At 41.6% G+C, this 22,557-nt stretch overlaps 2 protein-coding genes across 11 annotated transcripts; one reads left to right on the top strand and one right to left on the bottom strand.

Annotated features, from left to right (window-relative positions):
- The first annotated feature begins 665 nt into the window (after nt 1-665).
- On the top strand, nt 666-5,989 carry LOC121298650 (zinc finger protein 665-like). 5 transcript variants are annotated; one of them, XM_041225805.1, is made up of 3 exons: nt 666-1,795; nt 2,896-3,329; nt 4,394-5,989. In XM_041225805.1, exons 2-3 carry the CDS (start codon nt 2,924-2,926, stop codon nt 5,980-5,982), a joined length of 1,995 nt encoding a protein of 664 aa, XP_041081739.1. In that variant the 5' UTR covers nt 666-1,795; nt 2,896-2,923; the 3' UTR covers nt 5,983-5,989. The 5 variants fall into 5 exon arrangements, with proteins under 5 accessions (XP_041081739.1, XP_041081736.1, XP_041081737.1 ...); XM_041225802.1 differs by having other exon boundaries at nt 2,899-3,329; XM_041225803.1 differs by lacking the exon at nt 666-1,795 and adding an exon at nt 1,807-2,171.
- A 15-nt stretch (nt 5,990-6,004) lies between these two features.
- On the bottom strand, nt 6,005-14,157 carry ppox (protoporphyrinogen oxidase). Of its 6 annotated transcripts, XM_041225839.1 has the most exons (14): nt 14,055-14,123; nt 12,741-12,746; nt 12,592-12,699; nt 12,025-12,159; nt 11,354-11,469; nt 11,110-11,242; nt 10,595-10,742; nt 10,105-10,301; nt 9,625-9,685; nt 8,812-8,930; nt 8,432-8,545; nt 7,531-7,680; nt 7,128-7,170; nt 6,005-6,575 (listed from the first exon to the last, which is right to left on the bottom strand). In XM_041225839.1, exons 3-14 carry the CDS (start codon nt 12,676-12,678, stop codon nt 6,388-6,390), a joined length of 1,491 nt encoding a protein of 496 aa, XP_041081773.1. In that variant the 5' UTR covers nt 12,679-12,699; nt 12,741-12,746; nt 14,055-14,123; the 3' UTR covers nt 6,005-6,387. The 6 variants fall into 6 exon arrangements, with proteins under 6 accessions (XP_041081773.1, XP_041081776.1, XP_041081775.1 ...); XM_041225842.1 differs by having other exon boundaries at nt 11,110-11,209; nt 12,592-12,746; nt 14,055-14,157; XM_041225841.1 differs by having other exon boundaries at nt 11,110-11,212; nt 12,592-12,746; nt 14,055-14,157.
- Nucleotides 14,158-22,557: the final 8,400 nt, after the last annotated feature.

Raw genomic sequence — 22,557 nt, forward strand, 5'->3', positions numbered from 1 at the left:
AAGATATATATATATATATATATATATATATATATATATATATATATATATATATATATATATTATATATATATAATATATATACATATATTAGTATGATACCTCTTTGTATATCAGACAGTATAACGCTGCATCTCCAAGACATTTTGTATGAAACGTGCATCTTAATAGCTTCATTGCTTGATGTTCTCCAAACATTAAAATACATTAATACATTTGTATTAAATTGACTAGCTGTTGTATTGAGTGGCTCGTTCTGCATTCACCCGTTGCAGAAACTAACACTAGCGAACCACGTTTCGTCCATGCATTGTAATTGTTATATAAACACAGTACCACTGAAGGGGAAACCTTTACTCTCTGTTCTTTTTTTTTCCTTCTGTTTTGGCCAATGCTGTCATTTCAAAACACGAGGCCGAATGGCTTCGCTGAAGAGTGCAAACCTGGACCGAGTCAGGTGATGTGAACTACAATGACGTATTACATGGCACCTGCAGTCGTGTGGAGACACGGGGCTTTTTTTGTCCAAAGAGAAAAAGTTATATCAACAAACATAAGAAATATAATAATAATAATAATAATAATAATAAATAATAATAATAATAATAATAATAAAAAAATAAAAACAACGACTGAGCCATATCCCAGTGTTTTAAATAAATTATTATTTAAATAGCTCACGGCTGTTTGTAAGTAAGATTTATTTTTAAGTTTGTTTGCGACGCACCAGTGTGAAGGCTCAGTCGTTGCTAAATCACAAAGGCAGGGTGGGCATCTACAAGACCGACTGAAGGTTAGTTTCAACTCAGAACTGTGACTGAAAGGCTAACAGGACAGACAGCCCGACCCTGCTGCTATATCACTATTATCCACAGGCTGTTCAGCACGACACGGTCGGGTGAGGGGCTCATACGCATAAAACCACACATGCACGCAAACACTCATTATCATGACTTACCAGTGAATATATTGTCGCGATCTGTACTGGGTGTTATGTGCTGTATCGTTTTGTGTCCCTGTGCTTGTGAGCGAGTGCAGCTGTGGCTTGGGGGCGATCGTCATCGAGTCATGACCCCCGTGTGCTCTTTGTTCCTGCGTGTAGTGTTTGTGCCTCGTTCGATTTGTGGGATCCAATAACGAGCATTGTTGTGTCTGCATTGAATGTCTTGTTATGTCTAAAGATTACATGATTTCACGTTGCTTTTATGTAAAGGGTTGTTGTGTGCGGACGCTTGCGAAATAAAGTCTGCTGTTTAGCGAACGATCTGCATATTGTAACGTTTTTACACAACGTTACAATATGTTCTGGAAACTGGAAAAATACATTTACAGTTTTTTTTTTTGTTTGTTTTGTTTTACAATGCAGCCGTGCCAATATAACATTACTGTAATTCATTTTAGAGGTTTAAGAATTGCACCAGTGCAGTGCATTTCAAATAATTGCATCTGCCTGTTGATCTTAAAAACAAGTTTAGCAGATTGCTTGTGAAAGTGCCCGTGCAGTACATTTATATAAACATATTGAACATTGCACCAGCCTAGTTGTGTGGGTTTACATTATAGAAATAGTAACTCGGGCATGCACAGTAAAATAAATCCCACCCCCGGGTGGTTTTGGCAACGCATGCAGCTGTTTGCAGCTTGTGTTTTTAGTCTAGCTCTTATGTGCATGTGTAAAAACATTGTACTGATGTGCATGCAAAGTGCATGCCGGGAATCCGAACCAGCAAGGGACCGGCAGAGCGCACGAGAGCAGGAGTGAGCTCGCTCTCCCGAAATGGCGTCGTTATGAACGGTGAGCGGCGTTTCCTCTCCGAGTGAAGATACAGCGTTAAAAAAAAACATTGAAATGGGTTAAAAATGAACCAGTTCTGTCAGTGATTGTACGAAGGATAATTTTACGTGATGTTTGTGTGAAAAAAAATAGTTTTATATCTATTTATAAATGTTATTTTTTTTTTTTTTTTACCGCGGTGTCACGATGTTCGTCTGTTGCTTGGTCGAATCACCGGGGTTACAATTATTTTTTTCTGAAGACCGAGATTAATAATTAAATTTTGCAGATTAATCTGCAAAATTTGTACGTTGTATCAAGTTCATTGTGGTTATCAACGAGGTTATGAGGGGCAACAATGCAGATACTGTGCGTGTGTGCGTTTTTACAAGCATAGGTAGGTTTTGTTGTTGCCTTTTAATACCGTATCCATTCAAATAATAACTACATTTATCCTGCATGATGGCAAATATGTGATTCCTCAAGATTTATTTATTTTTTTTAGCAGTTGATTCGGTAAAATAAAGAAGTAATTTAATGATTCTCTTAACTGTTTAAATTGTGCACTGCAGATGTATCAAGGCTTGCCAAGGTATTTTCTTTGCCTTTTTTTTTCCAAGTATCGTTTTGAGACTATTGATCCTATGATGCATTTAGAGTTACCAGAGTGCTCAAGCATCAATGAACAGACAAGCTGTTGAATGCAGTTTTTATTTTAATGAAACGGGTTTTGCAGTGTATATTTGTAAAAAAAAAAAAAGTTCGTTTACAGTCGTAGTTTCAGTAAAAGTACTGCAATTGAAATTTGATGCCAGTGTTCCCTGATAAGAATTACTGAATATTTCTTTTTTGATAGTCCGTTGAAATTCATATATAATTTATTACTGTTACAAAACTGAAACAAATATATCGTAACAGCTTGCACAAAATACATAAAAAAAAATAATATATATAGAATGGTTAAATTGTTATTCAACAGTTCAAATCCTCTGGTATTAACTTTATAAGAAATTCTACGCCCCTTCAATAGTAACGCCACCTGCTACGTCTAGATTGTAAGTCCCTTGAATGGCCTTAATAGCACTGTATTGAAACACTTATTTCTGTTTTTTTTTTTTCAGCAGCTAGTAAACAGAATCCTATGTGAAGATGATGGAATCTGCCCAGATTAAAGACGAGTTCCCTGAGCTTGAACTTGTACCCATTAGAGAGTTTATTGCCTCCCTCCCCATTAAAAAGGAGCTCTGTGAGATGCAGTGTGACGGCAGCCAGTTAGAGGTCTCTGAGATTAAAGCTGAGCACAATGAATTGGTGATCCCCCAGACAGAAGAACCCCTTCCTGTGAAAGAAGAGGAGGTGCTGGAAACTGTCTGTATTAAACAGGAGCCCCCAGAAGTAGAGTTTGATCTCCTGGAACCAGGGAAGGATGAATCGGAGGACTTAAAACCAAACATCCCAGAGCTGGAGCCTGTACGCCTGCGGGAGTGTAGCGTGGTGCTGGAGAGAATCTGCCTGAGAGAGCCAGGTGCATCATATTCAGAATGCAGACTAGCAGGTGCGTGACTCCCAGTAGCTGTGACCTTGTTTGGTATCCACAGTGGTTGAGAGGGATGGTGCACATGGGTTAGATAACTTGGTATTTGTTTTCCTGTACCACTCCAACCAGTTCAAGATAGGACTAACCTATATGTCCACTCAGCGCTCCAGATAAGGTTTTGGATCTGGGAGTAACCTCTAGTTTTAATAGAGTAAAATGTATTTTCAGGGGGTAAAATGCAACATTGCCTATAAGTCATGGGTAAACTCTATAAATGCTCTATAATCTTTAATGGTATTGGGGTAGGCACTAAAAAAAGAGCCTTTTATTTTAACTGCAGTTACTTTGAACTACTGTACAACCACGTGTATGTTTTACAAGGTTCTTTTTTTTTTTTTTTCAGCTGTTGTCCCTGACAGTGTTTCTACTGGGCTGTTTACTCTTCAGCTTGTGTAGCTTTGAATTTCCAGTTCTTACTGTGATTGAGTGAATAGACAACAGGGCTAGCCAGAGGTTGAGTAATGTTTGTTTTTTCTTGTGTACAGTTTCCTAGTAACTGATAACATTGTATTCTGGGAGATGTAGTTGTTAGTGGAAGACAAACTGTGCAGCATCAACTTGCTATGCCTATTTTTTAATTTAGTGGGTGAAAACAGCAGGCACGCAGCAGCTCTGGACTGCAGTGTCCTCTACTACTGGTGAACTCAACATAATGCAATAATATCTTTTTCTATAGCGCCTTTCATAGTGGACCACAAAGCACTTTAGAGGTAGGCTGTGAACTGCGCCTTATATGCAGAATCACTTACAATATGACATTGATTTAACATCTCATCCGCAGGAAATCCCAACATATAAATATCATGTTGCCATGGCTCTGCGGGGGGCTGTTTTATTTATTTATTTATTTGTTTTTGCTTTTACACAAAGGCTTTAAGTTTAACTACCTTTTTAAGCTGGTGTACCCCAGTGCAAGCCCCCACAGCTGAAATCCACATGCGTTAATCCACTCCACCAGCCAGCAACATGCCCTAAGCCTACAAGCAGTGCCTCTTACTTTCTTTCCTGTTCATATTTTCCAGGTGTCAGTCCAGCAGCTGAAGCGAGGATGGGCGGTGGAGAATATCCTGAGATTGGGAAAAGTTTCACCCGGTTCGGGTGTTTTAAGACACACCAGCGAATTCACAAAGGAGAGAAACGATATCACTGCGCTGACTGTGGGAAGAGTTTCGCTCAGTCAGGTAACCTTGTAATACACCAGCGAATTCACACAGGAGAGAAACCGTATCGCTGCTCTGACTGTGGGAAGAGTTTCAGTCACTCAAGCAGCCTTGTTTTACACAAGCGACGCCACACAGGAGAGAAACCGTATCACTGCTCTGACTGTGGGAAGAGTTTCAGTCACTCAAGCAGCCTTGTTTTACACAAGCAATGTCACACAGGAAAGAAACCGTATCTCTGCTCTGACTGTGGGAAATGTTTCAATAATTCAAGAAACCTGAAAACACACCAACGAATTCACTCGGGAGAGAAACCGTATCACTGCTCTGACTGTGGGAAGAGTTTCCGTCACTCATACAGCCTTGCTTTACACAAGCAATGTCACACAGGAGAGAAACCGTATCTCTGCTCTGACTGTGGGAAATGTTTCGATAATTCAAGAAACCTGAAAACACACCAACGAATTCACACAGGAGAGAAACCGTATCAGTGCTCTGACTGTGGGAAGAGTTTCAGTCACTCAAGCAGTCTTAAAACACACCAACGAATTCACACAGGAGAGAAACCGTATCACTGCTCTGACTGTGGGATTAATTTCAGGCAATCAAGCAGCCTTGTTTTACACCAGCGAATTCACACAGGAGAAAAACCATATCGCTGCTCTGACTGTGGGAAGACTTTCACTGTGTTAGGAAACCTGAAAATACACCAACGAATTCACTCAGAAGAGAAACCGTATTGCTGCTCTGACTGTGGGAAGAGTTTCACTCAGTTAGGAAACCTCAAAATACACCAGCGAATTCACACAGGAGAGAAACCCTATCGCTGCTCTGACTGTGGGAAGAGTTTCACTTTGTTAGGAAACCTGAACACACACCAACAAATTCATACAGGAGAGAAACCGTATTGCTGCTCTGACTGTGGGAAGAGTTTCACTCAATTAGGAAACCTGAACACACACCAGCAAATCCACATAGGAGTGAAACCGTATTGCTGCTCTGAGTGTGAGAAGAGTTTCAAACACTCAAGCAGCCTTGTTTTACACCAACGAATTCACACAGGAGAGAAACCATATCACTGCTCTGACTGTGGGAAGAGTTTCACTTGGTTAGGAAATCTGAACACACATCAACGAATTCACACAGGAGAGAAACCACATCGCTGTTCTGACTGTGGGAAGAGTTTCAGTCACTCAGGCAACCTTGTAATGCACCAGCGAATTCACACAGGAGAGAAACCGTATCGCTGCTCTGACTGTGGGAAGTGTTTCAGTCACTCAGGCAGCCTTAAAACACACCAGAGAATTCACACAGGAGAGAAACCATATTGCTGCTCTGACTGTGGGAAGAGTTTCAAGGATTCAGGAAACCTGAAAACACACCAGAGAATTCACAGAGAACCTGTACTCCGTGAAATCTCTTCTGATCGTCCTCCTGAAATTGTATCCTAGTACATGGACAGCAGTCAAATGAAAACAGTTAGAACAGTTTTATTATTTCTTCACTGCGTAATTTATCTTGCACATCACATTTACAATAGTGTTATTCAAAATATAATCACCAGATCATTTTTCACTTTAAAAACAAGCAACAACAATAAATTCTGCTTTGCTGTAGATTGTTGACCCTGCACCAAGCCAGCTTTCCCCTCAGAGCTGTGCACGGACCTCACTCTTGCTCAACCCCCTTGACTGTTGCGTCGTGGCTAACACTAAATTCCTTTGGGGGCTTGGTTTAAACTGTAAGATGACCAAACTCGATTCACGAGCCGCATTCAAACCTAAATGTGTGAACAAGGCGAGTGAGTAACCCCACAGTGACACCTAGCCCCCAGGAGGCAGTTAAAGATCAAAGCGTTATTTAGATGGTGTGAACAGACCCCTCCCCCACCCTAAGGTGTCAAGGTGCGGATGCTCTTTTCCCAGAAGCCTCTCCACCGTTCTCTTGCTGCTGAAGATGACATCGTTCACAGACACGCCCTGGTACGAGGACCCCACGAGGCTGAGAGGCAGGCTGTGCTGTCTGAGATATTGCCTGATTTTTTCTGTCACGGAAGCAAAGAGAATGCTTACACTCGTTAAAACGTTCAGTGCGTTTTTAGAAGTATACTGGGTATGCAGAGGTAATTGTCATTTTAGCAGACGCTTTTATCCAAAGCAACTTGCAGACTAGGGCGGTGAACTACGCATCACAGCTGCTGCTGCTGAGTCACCTCATTTGTTTTACGTCTCAGCCGAAGGACGGAGCACAAGGAGGTTAAGTGACTTGCTCAGGGTCACACACAGCGTGTCACTGGCTGGGATTGAACCGGCAACCTCCTGGTAACAAGCCCCTTTCTATAACCACACTATAAACTGAATAGCTGCACAGTGGTGGGGGGTATGGAATGGGTTACCTAGCCATGTTAATCAATACTGAATCTTTCAGACCCAACTTGAGATCAGACAGCTACTATAAGACTCATTTATTAAACATCTAAGAACTGTGGTGGACGATAAGCATCGCGGTAGTTCATTTGGCCGTGCACCGTGGTCTCTGATAGAGGTTTAGACCATGTGATGAAGTATCGAGTTACAAAAGATGAAACGTTTCTTACCAATACATTCCCAGTGTCCTACAGTGTATTGAGGTATGCAGTCCTGGAAAACATTGACGCATTTTAAACATCAGTATGCAGCAAAACACCCAAAAAAAACACATTTCACATTTCAATAGCATTTAGTTAATGTACAAGAGCCACAGTTTTATTAACGAGTGCAAAGAAAATTCTAACTAAAGAACGTATTCATGAACTGTTCTTGAATAGTTTTCATACTGTTGCATGCATTTTGAGTGATAAAATCTATAAATATCATGTTTGACTTCAGTAACAAATTAATGATTTCCATTTGTATGATTAATTTATTCAGGTAGGAAACCTGAGTTTAAAAAAAATAAAGGACCCTAATAGAACTAGCACAACATAGGCTGTAACAGGAGAGGCTTTTGACGGATCCTACCTTCTGTAAACTGACATTGCTCCAGATCGGTTCTGCATCAACGCCCAAATGAGTCCGGACTGCCTGGGCTGCCGTCTGCAAGAGCTGCTCCTCCTTCACCTCCTCAGGATCGCCAAACACCTCAGAGAACCAGGCTCCGCCCATCATCACCTGCGACAGGACTGCAGTCAAAACTTAAAGTGATTGCAGTTAACTAAACAGATCCGCAAGTTCTCTCTGCCGTGAATTTCCGTTCATTACATACAGCTGAATGGACCGGTCATGCACTTGCACGGCTGACTTGCTTCAACACACATAGAATGAGCCGATTCTGCTTCATAAAGTCGAATGACACCTGCTGAATAATGTGATGTTCACATATTGAATTGCATACCGCTTTGTAGTTTTCCCATATACTTAACACAACAAAACAAAAAAACTGGGCATTAAAAACAGATTATGCATGAATTATGTACTACTATTACAGCTTCTGGTAGACTTTTGTGATATAATTTCATTCTCTGATTACATGTTAAATAAAATATCTAAATTATGTTCACATATGTCCTAAAATTTTAGATGAAGCAAAACTATTGGCCACAACTGTAGGTCTCGTGTGCAGTTAAAAAAAAAAAAAAAAATCTGTATTTAAATTTTAAATCATTATATCTTGAAGTACTCTAGGTTATAGTAATACTCTGTTTGCAAGCCATGCGTTTGGGCTGTCTTGCGCTTCCTGGGTCGTTTCACCCTGATGGGTGAATTTTTCCCCAGCCCCTTTTCTGGCTTCTTTCAATAACCAGTCAGTTGCGGGTGGTGTTGGGATGCAGGCTTCTACAAAATAAGGAAAACTTTGAACTGATGGCTGGATACAGATCACTAGAGAGAGTCTTTGCAAAGCTGCGAGTCACAGTTCTCTTACTGTTAGTCTGGTGCTCTGGCCGTCTTTCCTGTCGTGTTGGGGGAACGCGACTGAATCGTACACGATCCCCAACATGCCCCTGCTCTCGGAGGACGGCACCAGGTGTCCAAAACCCTAAAACACAAGAGAAATTATTCAAAACTCCCATGTTAGTTATATGTGCATCTTCTTATGTCTGGCAGAGTGAAATTAAACAGGTTTAACAAACAAATGAGCTGTAATCTTTAACTTGAAGCTGTTTTCACCCCTACCTGTTAAAATCACTCACACATTTTATCAATGATCACCCCCTGATTTATCCCACGCAGCATGGTGACCAAGCCCCTGCAAGAACAGAGGAGGTCATCATAAGAACAGCAGCCTGGACTAGCCACACCCACCTCGACTGGCAGGATTAACCCTTCGTACTCCAGGTTGACCACGGCCACAGTGACAGACGTGATCCTCCGCAGCTGCTCCGAGAGGGGGCCGGCACCAGGGGGCAGTACTGAGCTCAAGGCTGAACAGAGGACACAGGAATTTGGTTATAGGATGCCAAACGTCTGTGGACTGTTTATGCATTAGTGTTCATTTACAGCTACGGCCAAAAGTTTTGCACCAGCAGTTTGATCCATTTGTGGTTTTACTGTGCAAGTTTAATAAGACACACCTGAGCTTGTTCTCTATACAGCTGTGCACAAAAGTTTTGCATCATACTGTATAATCAACTCATTTTGCTTTGTAAAGTCAAACAAAACCTGTCAAGTAATATTGTGTTAACATACTGAATTACATAGTATGCTAACGTTACAGGAAATACAACTGTTATGACTTGCAATTTACGTCTCAATGCAAAAATTCTAGGTGCTCTAAAACTTTTGGACCATAGCTGTACAGTACCCTGCCTCATAACCCCATTGTACTGTTTTCTTGGGAATAAGTAATCTTGTAAAATAAATCCAACAAAATGTATTCATCTATTCAAATCTTATTCAGTTCATTGTAATTTTTCATTGAAAAGATCAAAAGATATTTATGTTACAATACCTCTAATTCCACATGTCACCAGACTCAAAGCAGGTCGGTGAACCGTATACCCTTACCCTTATCCACAGCAGTACCAGTGAATCTGGTGGTTTTCAGTATTAGGTAACAAACTTGATCTTTCATTCAATTTGTTAAGATGTTACCCAGAAATCCCAACTCGTAGTTACCTTTAGCTGGCACGGCAGATATAATGTGATCTGCCTTAATGCTGCCGTCCTGTAGTTTAATCTACAAGGAAAAACGCAGTATTTATTTATGTTTGCACAGGTTTAAAGAGGTAGAAGATGAAACAAATAAAAACCCTAAAAACGCCATGGTTACTGTATTTAAAAAATAAATAAATAAAAATTATATATGACACACAAACACACACAAAGTTAATATGAAGAGGAATATAAACACTAAATCAAGTCTGTAAACCACTGTCTCTAAACAAAAGGTTGAAACATTTGTCTGGATTAGCAGTTGGGAGTATCCAACATTCCCTTAGATAAGGTATTCAAGATTAATGCTGATCTGAGTCTGAAACCTGTTTTTACACACACACACACACACACACTTACTTCCTTCCTTCCAGGGAGAATCGTACTGGGGCGGGTTTAAAGTGAGTACAGACCTAGTTGAAGCTTTGGCCCCTGTGCACTGACCTCCCAGGCGCTGCCCCCTGCTGTCCTTTCCAGGCGCTGCACCTCTGTCTCTTGCAGGATCTCCACCCTCCCTGTCCTCCTCAGCCAATCCTCCAGAGCCTCAGGGAGAGCCTGCATGCCCTGCCTCAGCGACCACTGAGCCCAGCCTTCCTCCCGAGACTTCTGCGCCAGCCTGCTGTCCAGCCCCGCCACCTTCTCTGGAACCACACACACACACACACGGAGACACAACATGGGATCAAGAGACTTTAACCCATTCCTGCATGAATTAAATAGAAATCGGTCGACACATAATAAATATATACATGGTTTTTCAAATTCGACCCCTCTGACCCCTATTGCTTTAAAATTGGGGGGGGGGGAGCACCTGCCACACGACACTATCATGCGTTTGTGTCTTCCATCTGTTCCCCGTATACAGACTAGAAGAGATTTTAAAGAGCGACTAAAACACAGTGGACAAGCCTGAAAGCACAGCAGCTTCTCCCACCTGTTTTTCCGAACACCATTCCCAGCACGATGGAGCCGTAGTCCCGCTCCGCCCGGAACAGCGGCGGGAAACAGGAGCGCATGCTGAGCTTCCGGCAGTCCCCCGCGTACACGCCCCGGCACAGGCTGTCGATCACAACGTCCGCCAGCTGAGGAGAGGAGACCATGAAATGGCCACGCATATCAGAAACACTGCCACTGGACACCAGCAATGCTAAAACAAAACTCTGACCAGCACGCCCATTAGAGATTGCGCGGCTGCTGCTCTACATTGTTGTAACTCTTAACTTCTTAGCATCTTATTTTCTATTGCACGTTACTAGTGTACAGGTAACAAGCACAGGTGTGTCTTATTAAACTCAATAAAATTAAATTAAAAAAAACAAACAAAACAGGAATGGATCAAACTGCTATGCAATGGGAGTCTTATTTCCATCCCTGTAATGTTTACTCCTTTTGTGACCGGCGAATCGAGATCACACTAATACACATACTGACTTGCTTCAGCGGTTTTACCTCTTTCCCCAAACGCCTCTCCACGAACCTGTGCACGCTCTCGTCCTCCTGGGTGCCTCGTTTGACCAGCAGCTCTCGCGCCACGCTGCTGATGAGGGCCCTGCTGAAGGGAGGGACTTTACGCAGGGCTCCACTGTGAGGGCGAGGACAATGACCAACGGGAAAAACATTACAGGGCGATTCCCCACGGAGAGAAGTCAAAATACAAGAAATGATACACAAGGAACTTCAAGTGAAACCTTACACAGCACCACTGGGCATCTTGTGCAGCTTTCCCCCCACGTAAAGGAATCGATTCTTGGAGGCGATGTTATCCGAAGTGACTGGCAGGACCTCATTCTCTAATCCCAGTTCAGACACCTGGAGGATAAGGGTGAGGGAGGGGGTTACAGTTACAATAAAGTCAAACTTTTAAAAGTAGACATTTCTAACTCTAACCCATTAGACAGAAAGTAGCTAGAAGAATCAAAACTGCATGATTACAGGTGTGAAGCATCCTACAAAAGGAATACAGAAGTGCTGCTAACCAACAGTCTGCACAGTTATGTTATCAATGCAACAGAGTTTGTTTCTCTTAGATTGTACCAATATTTATTATAATGTATCTGGTACAGGTGTTACAAAGCAAGCTTAATATTTAAACACAGTGTAGTTTACAGTAAGTGCAAACAATACCTCTAAAATACCGTACCAACTAGGATGCAACAAGTAAGGATTACAGCGACTGATATCTACAGTGACATATTAGTAGTGCAATAGTGCAAGGATAGTGCATCAGCTGAGGATCCAGGACCGTTGTGCTGAGGGCAGGCAAGTCCAGAGTAGAGCAGGAGGGGCGGATCAACAGATTGACAAGTGCAGTCCAGACGGGTGAGTCTGGAGTTTATGTGCTTGTAAATGCCTCAGGGCAGTTACCATTTTTAGGGTGCTCTTTCCCACATCGCCCGCGGGGCGAATCCCTCGAGGGCCGTGTTCAAAGACAGCTCCGTCTTCTCTGCGCGTGGAGTGCAGCCATCCTCCCAGCCTGCTGCTAGACTCCAGCAACATGACCTGGAAAGCAAACTAAATAACTGCCTCTCCTTTCTACTGAAGCTTGGTTACACAGAGAGCATGAGCACTCGTCTCAGCTCGCCTTGTAATTTTAACCTTCTTCAAGGAATCAAACGGCTGTGCAAACGGCTTCTTCTCGAATACATTTGAGAGCGAAACTGACACTCTGGATCGGATCCTCCAAGCTGTCGGTCCATTTTAAACCCCGTTTCGTGCGCCTCGTTGCACAAATAAGAAAGCTGGTATCATTTTTTTTTATCTGTGGGACCCTTGGATCTTAAATAATTCGAAATTCTCTTAAAATATTTTGTTGTTAAGTTGTTTTTACATTGTGAAAAACAAACAAACAAACAAAAAATACATTTGGATTTTCTCTACACGGCAATCCCATTATAAAAATCGACTGTGGTGTGTTCTGTAAAAACACGGTACCTTAAAAACTTGAGAGCTTTTGGTGAGGTGGTAACAGGCAGACAGACCACCGATCCCCCCTCCAATAACAGCCACCGTCTTCTCCATCCCACTCTCCCAGGCAGCCCTGCGCAGAGACCAAGCACTCAACAGCACAGCAATGGCACGGTATTCACCTGTGACGGGATGATGACCGTGAAAAAGGAAACAGACAGCAGCTATGGTCTTACCTTGGTATCACGTTGTTTTATTATATTAAAAGCACTATATATCTGCATCTATGAGCCATCTACTGGAAGCTAAAACAGTAGTTGAGGACTATTTCAATTTGAAACTTTTCAATGTGTCAGTTTTTATTTAGTAGGCCTATAGCTGCAAAGCTACAAAGCTGTGTGTAATTCAATATGTTAACTAGTAGGTAACATTATTCAGCACGATTCACTCGACTTTATGAAGCAAAATGTGTTCATTCTATAGGGTGATGCAAAACTTTTGGCCATAGCTGTATATGGCTCTTTAATGGGCTGTACAGCAGATGTCTGGGTGTCTGCCTCTTGATAAAGGTGCGCTCAGCTTTTATCACAAAACCACAAACTGACATCCTACCGACTTATCTGCACTGAACACCCACCATATACATCTCTGAACGACAGGAGTACACTAACACAACGATAACGCTTTGAAACGCTGTTGTCATTTTGTACAGCATTTAATTTTTAAAACAAACGCTTATTAAAATTCTAAAACACTGCTTTACAGTATATTAAAATAAGCTCTAGTGGTTTTGGGGGACACTGTCTATATCTGTATTAACGCAGGGGTGGAAATCACTCCCGCTGCATAGAGGTTTCACCCGTCCCAGGTTTTACTACGAGCTTGATTAGTCCCACTGTAGGTAACAAGCTCCGGTGTGTCTTATTAAACTCATAAGGGGGGAAAAACACACCAGTAATGGTCCAAATTAATAATCGCAACGGGAGTCTTATTTCCATCTCTGTAATGTTTAGTCCTTTTGTGACCGGCTAATCGAGATCCCACTTTAATCTCCTATACTGTGTTGAAATATTGCGCTTGCATTGTAACCCTGTACTGCCCTGCACACTGTTATTCACATATAATGTCATGCTTTCTTTTTATATACACATAGCATCACTTCCTTTTCGTTACCCTAAGCAGGAATTACCGTTTGTAACAAATGCACCTGGACTCAGATTAGTGACACAGTATAACTGGGTGTGCGCCGCTTATAACAATGCAGTGAAGGAAGCAGAAACGTAACATTGCTGCCCTATTGCCCTATTGCACAGCTATTAAATGCGTTTGCTTTTTAAACAACATTGCCGTTTAATATAAACAGTGAATTTATGTTTAGGTTGCAAATGTTAATAAATGCGGTTTTCCATAAACATTGCAAATACAAACAGTAAGACAACACATTTTATTTTCTTGTTTTGCTTGTTTTAGAGAAATCATTTCCCCCTTACCTCTCAGGATTGCGTCATTACTCCCGCAAGCACGTTGGGTTAACTGGCGGACCTGTGTACAGCACAGGCTGCAGATAGCCAATCACAGCAGGAGTAAGTGGAGAAAATTACCGACGTGCCTCTTTACTACCCAATCAGAATGGGACTGCCGAAGACAGATGCGTTATCTTGGCCAATCATAACCTTCAGAGGGCGGAGAAAGCGTTGGCAAGCAGCGCCCAATCAGAAGCAAGAACGACATTTTTTAAAGGCACAGTATTTAAATGGACTTTACCAAGGCAAGGCTTACATTTCTGTTCTTTATTTGCACACAACGCAATACGCTTGTTTGATTATTATTATTATTATTATTATTATTATTATTATTATTATTATTATTATTATTTATTATTATTATATGCACAACATACGAAACGTTGGGCAGCTGGCTCTTTGAGCTAATATATATAAAACACATCTAATTAATTCACGAGTAAACGTTAAAAGAATACTTCAAAAGAATAAAAACAGAATGAAAAGAAGAAAATGTCCTCAAATTGTCATTGATTCAACTTTTAGAACAGTTTCATGAATGCCAAACGATATTTGATAAACTGGGATATTTCACTAGATAACCAGTCTTTAAAGCTTTGTAAATAGGGCCTGACGCTATATTATTCTGTAAAGTTGCAATACTTAAAAACGCCACTGGGTGGCAAGTGTGCCTCACATCCAGGGTTGCAAGTTCCGCTTAAAACAAGCGGAATTGGGCTTCCCCGTGCAGACAGTCGCTTATAATTTTCTTCTGTCGCTTTTAGCACACATTTTGGTTTTTTTCTTTTTGTTCCCTGTCGCTTATAAGGACGGTGCACAGAAGGCAAAGCTGTGGAAGAATGTAGTGAACATCGACCCATCAGTGTGAAATTGAGCTGCATTGTTGGGCATTGCAACCTGCTATGCAGATGGCAGGCTATTATTAGCATCTCGATTTCCGTATCTCCCAGTAACAGCAAGGAATTTGCATAGTCTTTAATGGAAGCCTTGGGGAATGGCTCACTGCCCAATGGCTGAGTCTCCAACAGTAATTGAGATGCTAGAAATGTGATATGAAAGACTGGTGCGTGCTTTACAGCTGCAGACACCATGCATCTATTCTTAGTACAAATTGTTAAGAAACGATTACGAAATGGCTCTGCCTCCGATAATGTTTGTTTCTTGCTAAAATAGTTTGAAACATTGTCTGTTAGAAAAAGGGTTCTTAAAGTAATCCCTTCAAGTAATCGGATTACTTTTTAAAAGTAATTACAGTGAAGAAGTGGCGCACAGTGAGGGCAACACTAGCGCAGATCACTGCAACACCCACAGGGTTCCATTGAATCAATGCCATCTCTTCTATTTATCTGTTAATTCATTGATAACCTCTAAAACCCGATGTGCAATAAGATATTCCTTTTTTTTTTAAAGTAATCAGATTTTCACTTTCTGGAACCATTAGTTCTATTACTATTTCAAAGTAATATTTACATCCCAGATTGCAGACCATGGAGACAGTCAAACTTTACCTTTCTCCAAAATCCTTGGAAATGATGGAAAATGTCAACAGGGCTATAAAAGGGTGCATATTGTTAATTGCAAATCATTCAAATTAAATCTAGGAGGGCAATCTGGAAGATGCTGGCCTCTGCTTCAGAGTTAATTACAAAACGATTATCCCTGCAGACTAACAGCTAGGGGATTGTCTTCCATTCATCTGGCACTGAAGTTAATCTTTAAGAATGAAAATGAAGACATGCATTTGCCACTGTGGAGGACAGGTCCGGTGAATCCTGCCTAACCCGCTTCTCTTTGTCTCCTAATGAGTAGAAACTGAGCCAGTAAGGGAGGGATGGCTGTGTTTTTGTAACACTGAAGTTCTGAACTTTTTTTTTTTTTTTTAAAGTGAAAGATACAAAAGAATATGCAATTTAAAAGCTGATAAATAAGTCTTCAATCTGCATCATTCGGGAGTGAAAGACAGCAAAGCGAAACACTGATCACAAAAGAAAACTGCTTCTTCTATTAGGGCTTTTTTTTCTTACTCATATTTTATGAGCGATTCCCTTTAACATGCCACCCCCCCTCTGTTGAAGACCACCTCTTCCCTGACACACACTTGCTGCTTCTTTCTTAGCAACATCTACCCAATCTGTCCTGGTCTCACTGCTTATTCACTCAACTCCTGGTCCGAGCGCTCCAGATTGCACTACTGGTCCCGCTGCTTCCGCTATTAACCCCCTTCTACTCATTTTCAATTCTGCTGCTCGTCTTGTATTTTCCCAGCCTCGCTACCCCTCTGCTTCGCACCCTCCACTGGCTACCTATCTCTGCTCACATTCAATTCAAGACCCTTGTTCTTGCCTACCACTCTCTTCACTTCTGCCTCCTACCTCCCAATCTCTCATGTTTCCCCACACCCCCTCCCTCTCCACTCCTCTGCTGGTTCTGGTCATGCCTCTCCTCCACTCTTCATCCTCCCATGCTTGCTCCTTCTCTTCCCCAGCCCCTCTGTGGTGGAACCAGCTACAGGAAGACTTCAGGACTGCTCAGTCTCAAACTGTCTTCCACCGCCTCCTCAAGACCCCCCCCCCCCCCCCGTTTAGTGTGCTCTGCGCTTGTAGATCTCTTGATTTGCCCCTCCTGCTCTGCACTGGACTCGCCTGACCTCAGAAAAACTGTCTCCTCTCTTGATGCACTATCCTTGCACTATTGCACTGCTAACATGTCATAGATATAACTTGTTGTGATTCTGACTTGCTGCATCCTAGTTCATATAGTATTTTATTTGCACTTATCCTAAACTACACTGTATTTAAAAACTCACCTTGCATTGGGATGTACTGCCCTGTAACGCGATAAATATGTCTGCCAAATTAATAATAATAATAATAATAATAATAATAATAATAATAATAATAAATAATAATAATAATAATAATAATAATAACTGTCCTTAAAACAGTACCTAAAGGTTTAGGACATTTTAAAAGCATCCAGATAACATTGCACTGCCTATGTGGCAGTAGTATCCAGACCAGATAACATTGCACTGTCTATGTGGCAGTAGTACCCCACAATACATACAGTGGAGGTCTGGGAAAAGGATGGGAAACTGCAATTATCGATAGGTAAGATAACAGTCTGCATGAGCTATCGATCCAATCAGTGTCTTCTTTCCTCCTCTTGCACGTCGATCCTAATCCGGTTTGCAACAGCTCCTCTTCAAACAAACAGCAAGGAAGAGAAACACTTTTCTGTCTGAAAACAAAATATTCACGAGAGACCAATACGCCTGCAACACGATCCCTCGCAGCGGCCGTGGATTCGTAGCTGGAGCTCTCAGTGTGATGAACAAGATCGCCCATTAGCAGCTAGCAGTGCTTATCTGTGCAGTGGGGGCTGGGGGGGGGGAGGTTGTTAGATATTTCATGTCAGCCTTGCCACTGATTCACAAACTCAGCATTCATTGATCCAGAGTTCTCTTCATTGCTATACCCGCGCCTGCAGGACCAAAAAGTTTTGCATCACCTAGAATTTTAGGATTGAGACATAATTAAAAAAATAAGTTAGAAAAATAAAAAATAAATACAATTACTTTAAGAAAGGGCCGAGTGAGTGATGTACAGAGGCGGACAGGCGGAGCTAGGATCTCTAGTGGTTGGACTCTGAATCCACCACTTTAGTGTGCTGGCTGCTCTGTTGCTTTGGCAGCTTGTGTTCTGGACATAAAACTTCCTAAGACATTACAACTAGAGATATGAAGACTATTATAAATGCTCTGTATCCGATTCGACTCTTACATCACAAACACATTAATCCCCGCCCTCTGGTTGGCTCACCTAGTAACGGCATGACCCTGTGGTGTGTGGGGTGACTCAATTGGTCAGGGGAGTGTAGGTTCCTGGCTGTGTGAAGTTGCAGGGGACTTCATTGGAAGCGCTGCGTTAGCTCTGGAGCGCCTGTCGATTATGGAAAGTGATCCTTGCAGTGATCCATGCTGGTCAGGCATCTGCAAGGCTGGCCACCATCCTTCACTGTTTCTGGGTTTAAAGAGGCGATTGGCTTGCTTGTGGGATCGGAGGAGAATAAGGGCAGTACAAAGTTGCCGATAAATAATACGGGCTGTGTGTTTTGCTGACCTAATTAACTCAGGAACTGCAAAGATTGGAAAATTTTGAATTGCAGGTGAATTATTGAACCTGTGGGTGCCTGTTTGAGTGGACCGGGCGCCTGGCACACAGGTTCCGTTGCAGCGCGGTAAGGAAAAACAGTCCCCGGCCCACAGGTGGCGCTAGAGCCGAAGCAACCTGTGCAAAAAAATAAATACAGTTTTAAATACATTTTAAAAAATCAGTTTCGTGGCTTGACAGCAGCTTATTTCACGAGAAGATTAAACAAGTCGGTGTGGTCGCACATTCTTAAGAAGCAACGGAATTTCCTGTACAGTCAACATGCGGGATAACTGCAGACCTACATAGCCACCTACTGGGCACGCAAAGCATTACAACTGTATTGTTTATCAGCCCATGTCACCTGCTGGACAATAAAAACATTACACCCTATACTGAACTATAATCGAGAGAGAGAGAGAGAGAGAGAGAGAGAGAGAGAGAGAGAGAGAGAGAGAGAGAGAGAGAGAGCACTATGTGTGTGTGTGTGTTGAAATAGGTAACTGGCCGTTAGGAGGAGCGATGCAGGTCAGATTTTAACCCGTTGCTCTAGAAACGCTCGCTTCCTCGTTCTGTAGACACGGCTGTTGCATATAATAACTCCATAACAGTAGGCTGCATCACACTGTCAACACACGCCAACCGTGGACCCAGGTGTATTGAGCAAAGTCTGTAGCTAGGAAGGCTTATTTATTAAGCAAAGCAGCAGTTTCAAAATTATATATATATATATATCTCACAGTACGACTGGATTGCCGGTTGGGTTAAGGGCACACACACACACTCACACACCATCTCTGTTTAAGTATGTATTTGTCTAATTCTTTATGGTACCGTTTTTTTTTTTTTTTGTCCCCCTCCCCCCCCCGACAAATTCATACATAAACAGTTAAAGAAAGGCCTGGCAAAAAGCTAGAAAAATGCAAGCCGTCACGCTCCGAAAAATTTCCTCTTCCTCCAGTGTGAATGCACGTACTTAGCACAAGGTGCATGCATCACACCCCCCCCACCCCCCCCCCCCCCCTCCCCCCTCCTCCTCCTCCTCCTCCTCCTCCTCCTCCTCCTCTTCTTCCCTCCTCTCTACTCCATTCATCGTTCGGGAACACACAACAGTAACTGCTGTGCCTTAGCAGGTATTGCTGACGGAAAAAAACAACAAAACATGGATGGAACTTCTTAGTACTGAAGAAGAAGAAGAAGAAGAAGAAGAAGAAGAAGAAGAAGAAGAAGAAGAAGAAGAAGAAGAAGAAGAAGAAGAGATGTGTTAATTATATTTGCCGGTGCGTCTGTCTTTGCACCTGCGTGTTCAGTTCAATCTGTCTCTCATTGCTTCACAACAACATGCCGGCTGCAGTTACGTTTTGAAGGATGGGCTCTGCACGAGTAAAATTAACCTGTTTAAAAATATATATATATATCACTAAACAAAACAAACGCATTTAAACGGTGTAGCGTTAATATTATACATATCCGCACCACGTCACTGCAAAGCTCGGCAATGCTCACAGATGGATTTTCAGCTTAATCGATTCGTATTGGATTTGCCGATTCGTTTACGTTTACGTTTTAATATATTTCAAACGTTACCGAAAGAAGAACTACTGCACAGCCAGCTGATTTGGTCGAGCCGCTGTCAGCCTTGAACACAGTACCTGGCATACTTCCTGTCCGAGGTGAAGAGCCGCTTTATTTTGGTCGAGGTAATCATACAAAGAAGTCTTTTTAATGTGTCATTGTGGACGAACTCTCTGTGGAGGCAACTCGGTCACCAGACACGGAATCAAATTTGACAGCGCACCGTCCCGACCACCAGCCAGGACGCTTTGAATTTCATCGCGGTCACTCGCTGCAGTGTCTTCTTGTCTCTGTCTGGGGTCTTAATCATTTTTTTTTTGCCGTGGAATTTTGCATTTTTGCAGTTCTGTAGAATTATTTCGTAAAAGCCAACGAGTGACAATTGCATCGCTCCACCTCTGCAAGAGATATCTGGACAAGCACTGACTGTATCGCTATACCGCTTATTTGTAATCGCTTTCTGCAACTTCACGGTTTAGTTACTGGATTTAATTTACGTGCTGCATACAAACTGCCGAGGCAAAATTGAACCACACTATTTTGTTAGTTCGTTGTTAAGGCGCAGGAAGACGGAGCAGGACGGCTGTTCTATGAAATAACGACTTTATATTATTTATCAGAAGCAATAAGAGACCGAACTCGTAATAATTGACCGTATTATATAACAACGTATCATATTAGACTACAAGCACAGTTATTATCCAAGTCATTTTGTTTGTAGCTCGATAGAGATATTATAAATGGTCACATACATACATGCATATATATATAATTATCCTGATACAGCACCAAGCCTTAATTAAACAAAAAAACACCTTTATAACGAGTTGGCATTAATATATTGTCTACGTCAAAGAGCTGGTGCGGAGTTTTGCATTGAAGAACACGACACGACCTCCTTGTTCCAGAGTTTGGAGAGCGTTCTATAAACGTCTTAAAAAAATTTGGGACACAGGATACTGCCGGCTCTATAATTATCCACGCCGACTGCTCAAGGAGAATATCAGATGAACCTGGCCGTGCTGGTTCCCCACGCAGAAGAAACCAGCGAAGCAGCAGTAAACAAGGAACACTTGGCTGGAGGACACAAGAAATATAAAAGCATAGCAGCATCGCCTCGGGCCCTGTTGACAGTTTGATGTATACGAACTAAGGGGGTCGCTGTACGTTTCAAGAATCGCAATGGCTCTCCTTCACATACTGCTGTCTGCGTCTATATGGCTGGTGTGTGGTGAGTTTTCATGTAACACTCATGTGTGTGCTGTGCTGTGCAGTGCAGTGTGTGTTTACACATGTGTGTGCGTCTCTGTATTGCGAAAGCGACTAATTAACAGGGGGTTGGTTTTCCAAAACTTTTAATCTGGATCAAAGTGAACCGAATTTTGGGATCCTATATTTTGGGATCGAGATTACTTTTATCTGGATCATTCTGATCCTGTTTTCCAGAAAACCGCTGGAATATACAGATAACAAGTAATCACGATTGCAAAATCTAGTTTTTATAAAATAGTTTTTATAATTATTATTATTTTTTTTTAATTATTTTTAAGGAGGCCTTATTTATGGTACAACCAAATTCAACAAAATAAATAAGATAGTGGTAATGATGATCAACACACAACTTTATTATAATTGTTTAAAAACAAACTTTTAAATCACAGAAATGATAGCAGAAATTAAACTACATCTAAAAAACAAAACTTTTGAAAACAAAATATGTTTTTATACATTTTCATCGTCTTCCTCGTCGGTCAAGAGTCCAGCATCTCAGACCAGCTTTAAGGAGCCGTACGTGAAGCCTATGCTTTATTTTATTTTATTTTATTTTATTAAAGCTATACCACTAAATACGTGTTTTCTTTTTTTTTGCGTGCATGGATATAAAAATCAATTAAATATGTCAATATTACATTTGGACATAGCATGTGTTTGCTATGACAATGCAAACAAAATATCGCTGTTCTTTGATCATTTAAACGCTAAATCCAGCTCCGCAGTTGGATCACAGCAATAGTGGTATTTTGGATCAAAGCCATCCTGATCGCCTATTTAAATTCTTAAAACAAAAACAGCTGTAGCGTTTTAAATGCTGTGGCTGCTTAAAAATACATTGAAATAAGCCGCGGTCATAGTGGCGCTAATGTTATTTCTGTAATATTATGGAAATTTTGAAACGTTTAACACTTTAATAAAGTTTAGAACGCTAAACTTTTAAAACATTTGCATCGCGTCAGTCTTAACCCGAGTTCTGAAATGTGCAGTTGTGAAAGAAACACATATTAATACACGCTTTCAAAACATGACATTAGGACCACACGGGGTTAAAGAAAGGGTCTATGACTTATTCACAGGATATCTCTTACACCTGCACCCCCTGGGTGATTTAACCTCTGCAGTGTCTTTTTGGGGTCATGTTACTGGCTGAAACCCTGCCAATCAACATGGGAAGCAGCTGATTGGTTAATAACAGAAACGAAGGGTGGCAAGAGAGTTCAAAGCTAACTGTAAGAATTGAACAGCAAAATAAATACAAAAAAAAAAAATGTGGCTACTGTAGCATGAGCTCCAATCACTGAGTAAATGACTCTAGAGGAATATCTATCTGCTGACGATGACCACCGACCTTCTGCCCAGCACAATTTCATAAATCCAAGCAGCTTTTAAATCTGTTATGCAAGCATGCTTATGTAATCTGCAGGGCACGTCTCATGATTAAAAAGCTTAAAAAAAGGTATTTAAATGGA

Source organism: Polyodon spathula, chromosome 24, assembly GCF_017654505.1.
Source record: "Polyodon spathula isolate WHYD16114869_AA chromosome 24, ASM1765450v1, whole genome shotgun sequence".
Classification (NCBI taxonomy): Eukaryota; Metazoa; Chordata; class Actinopteri; order Acipenseriformes; family Polyodontidae; genus Polyodon; species Polyodon spathula.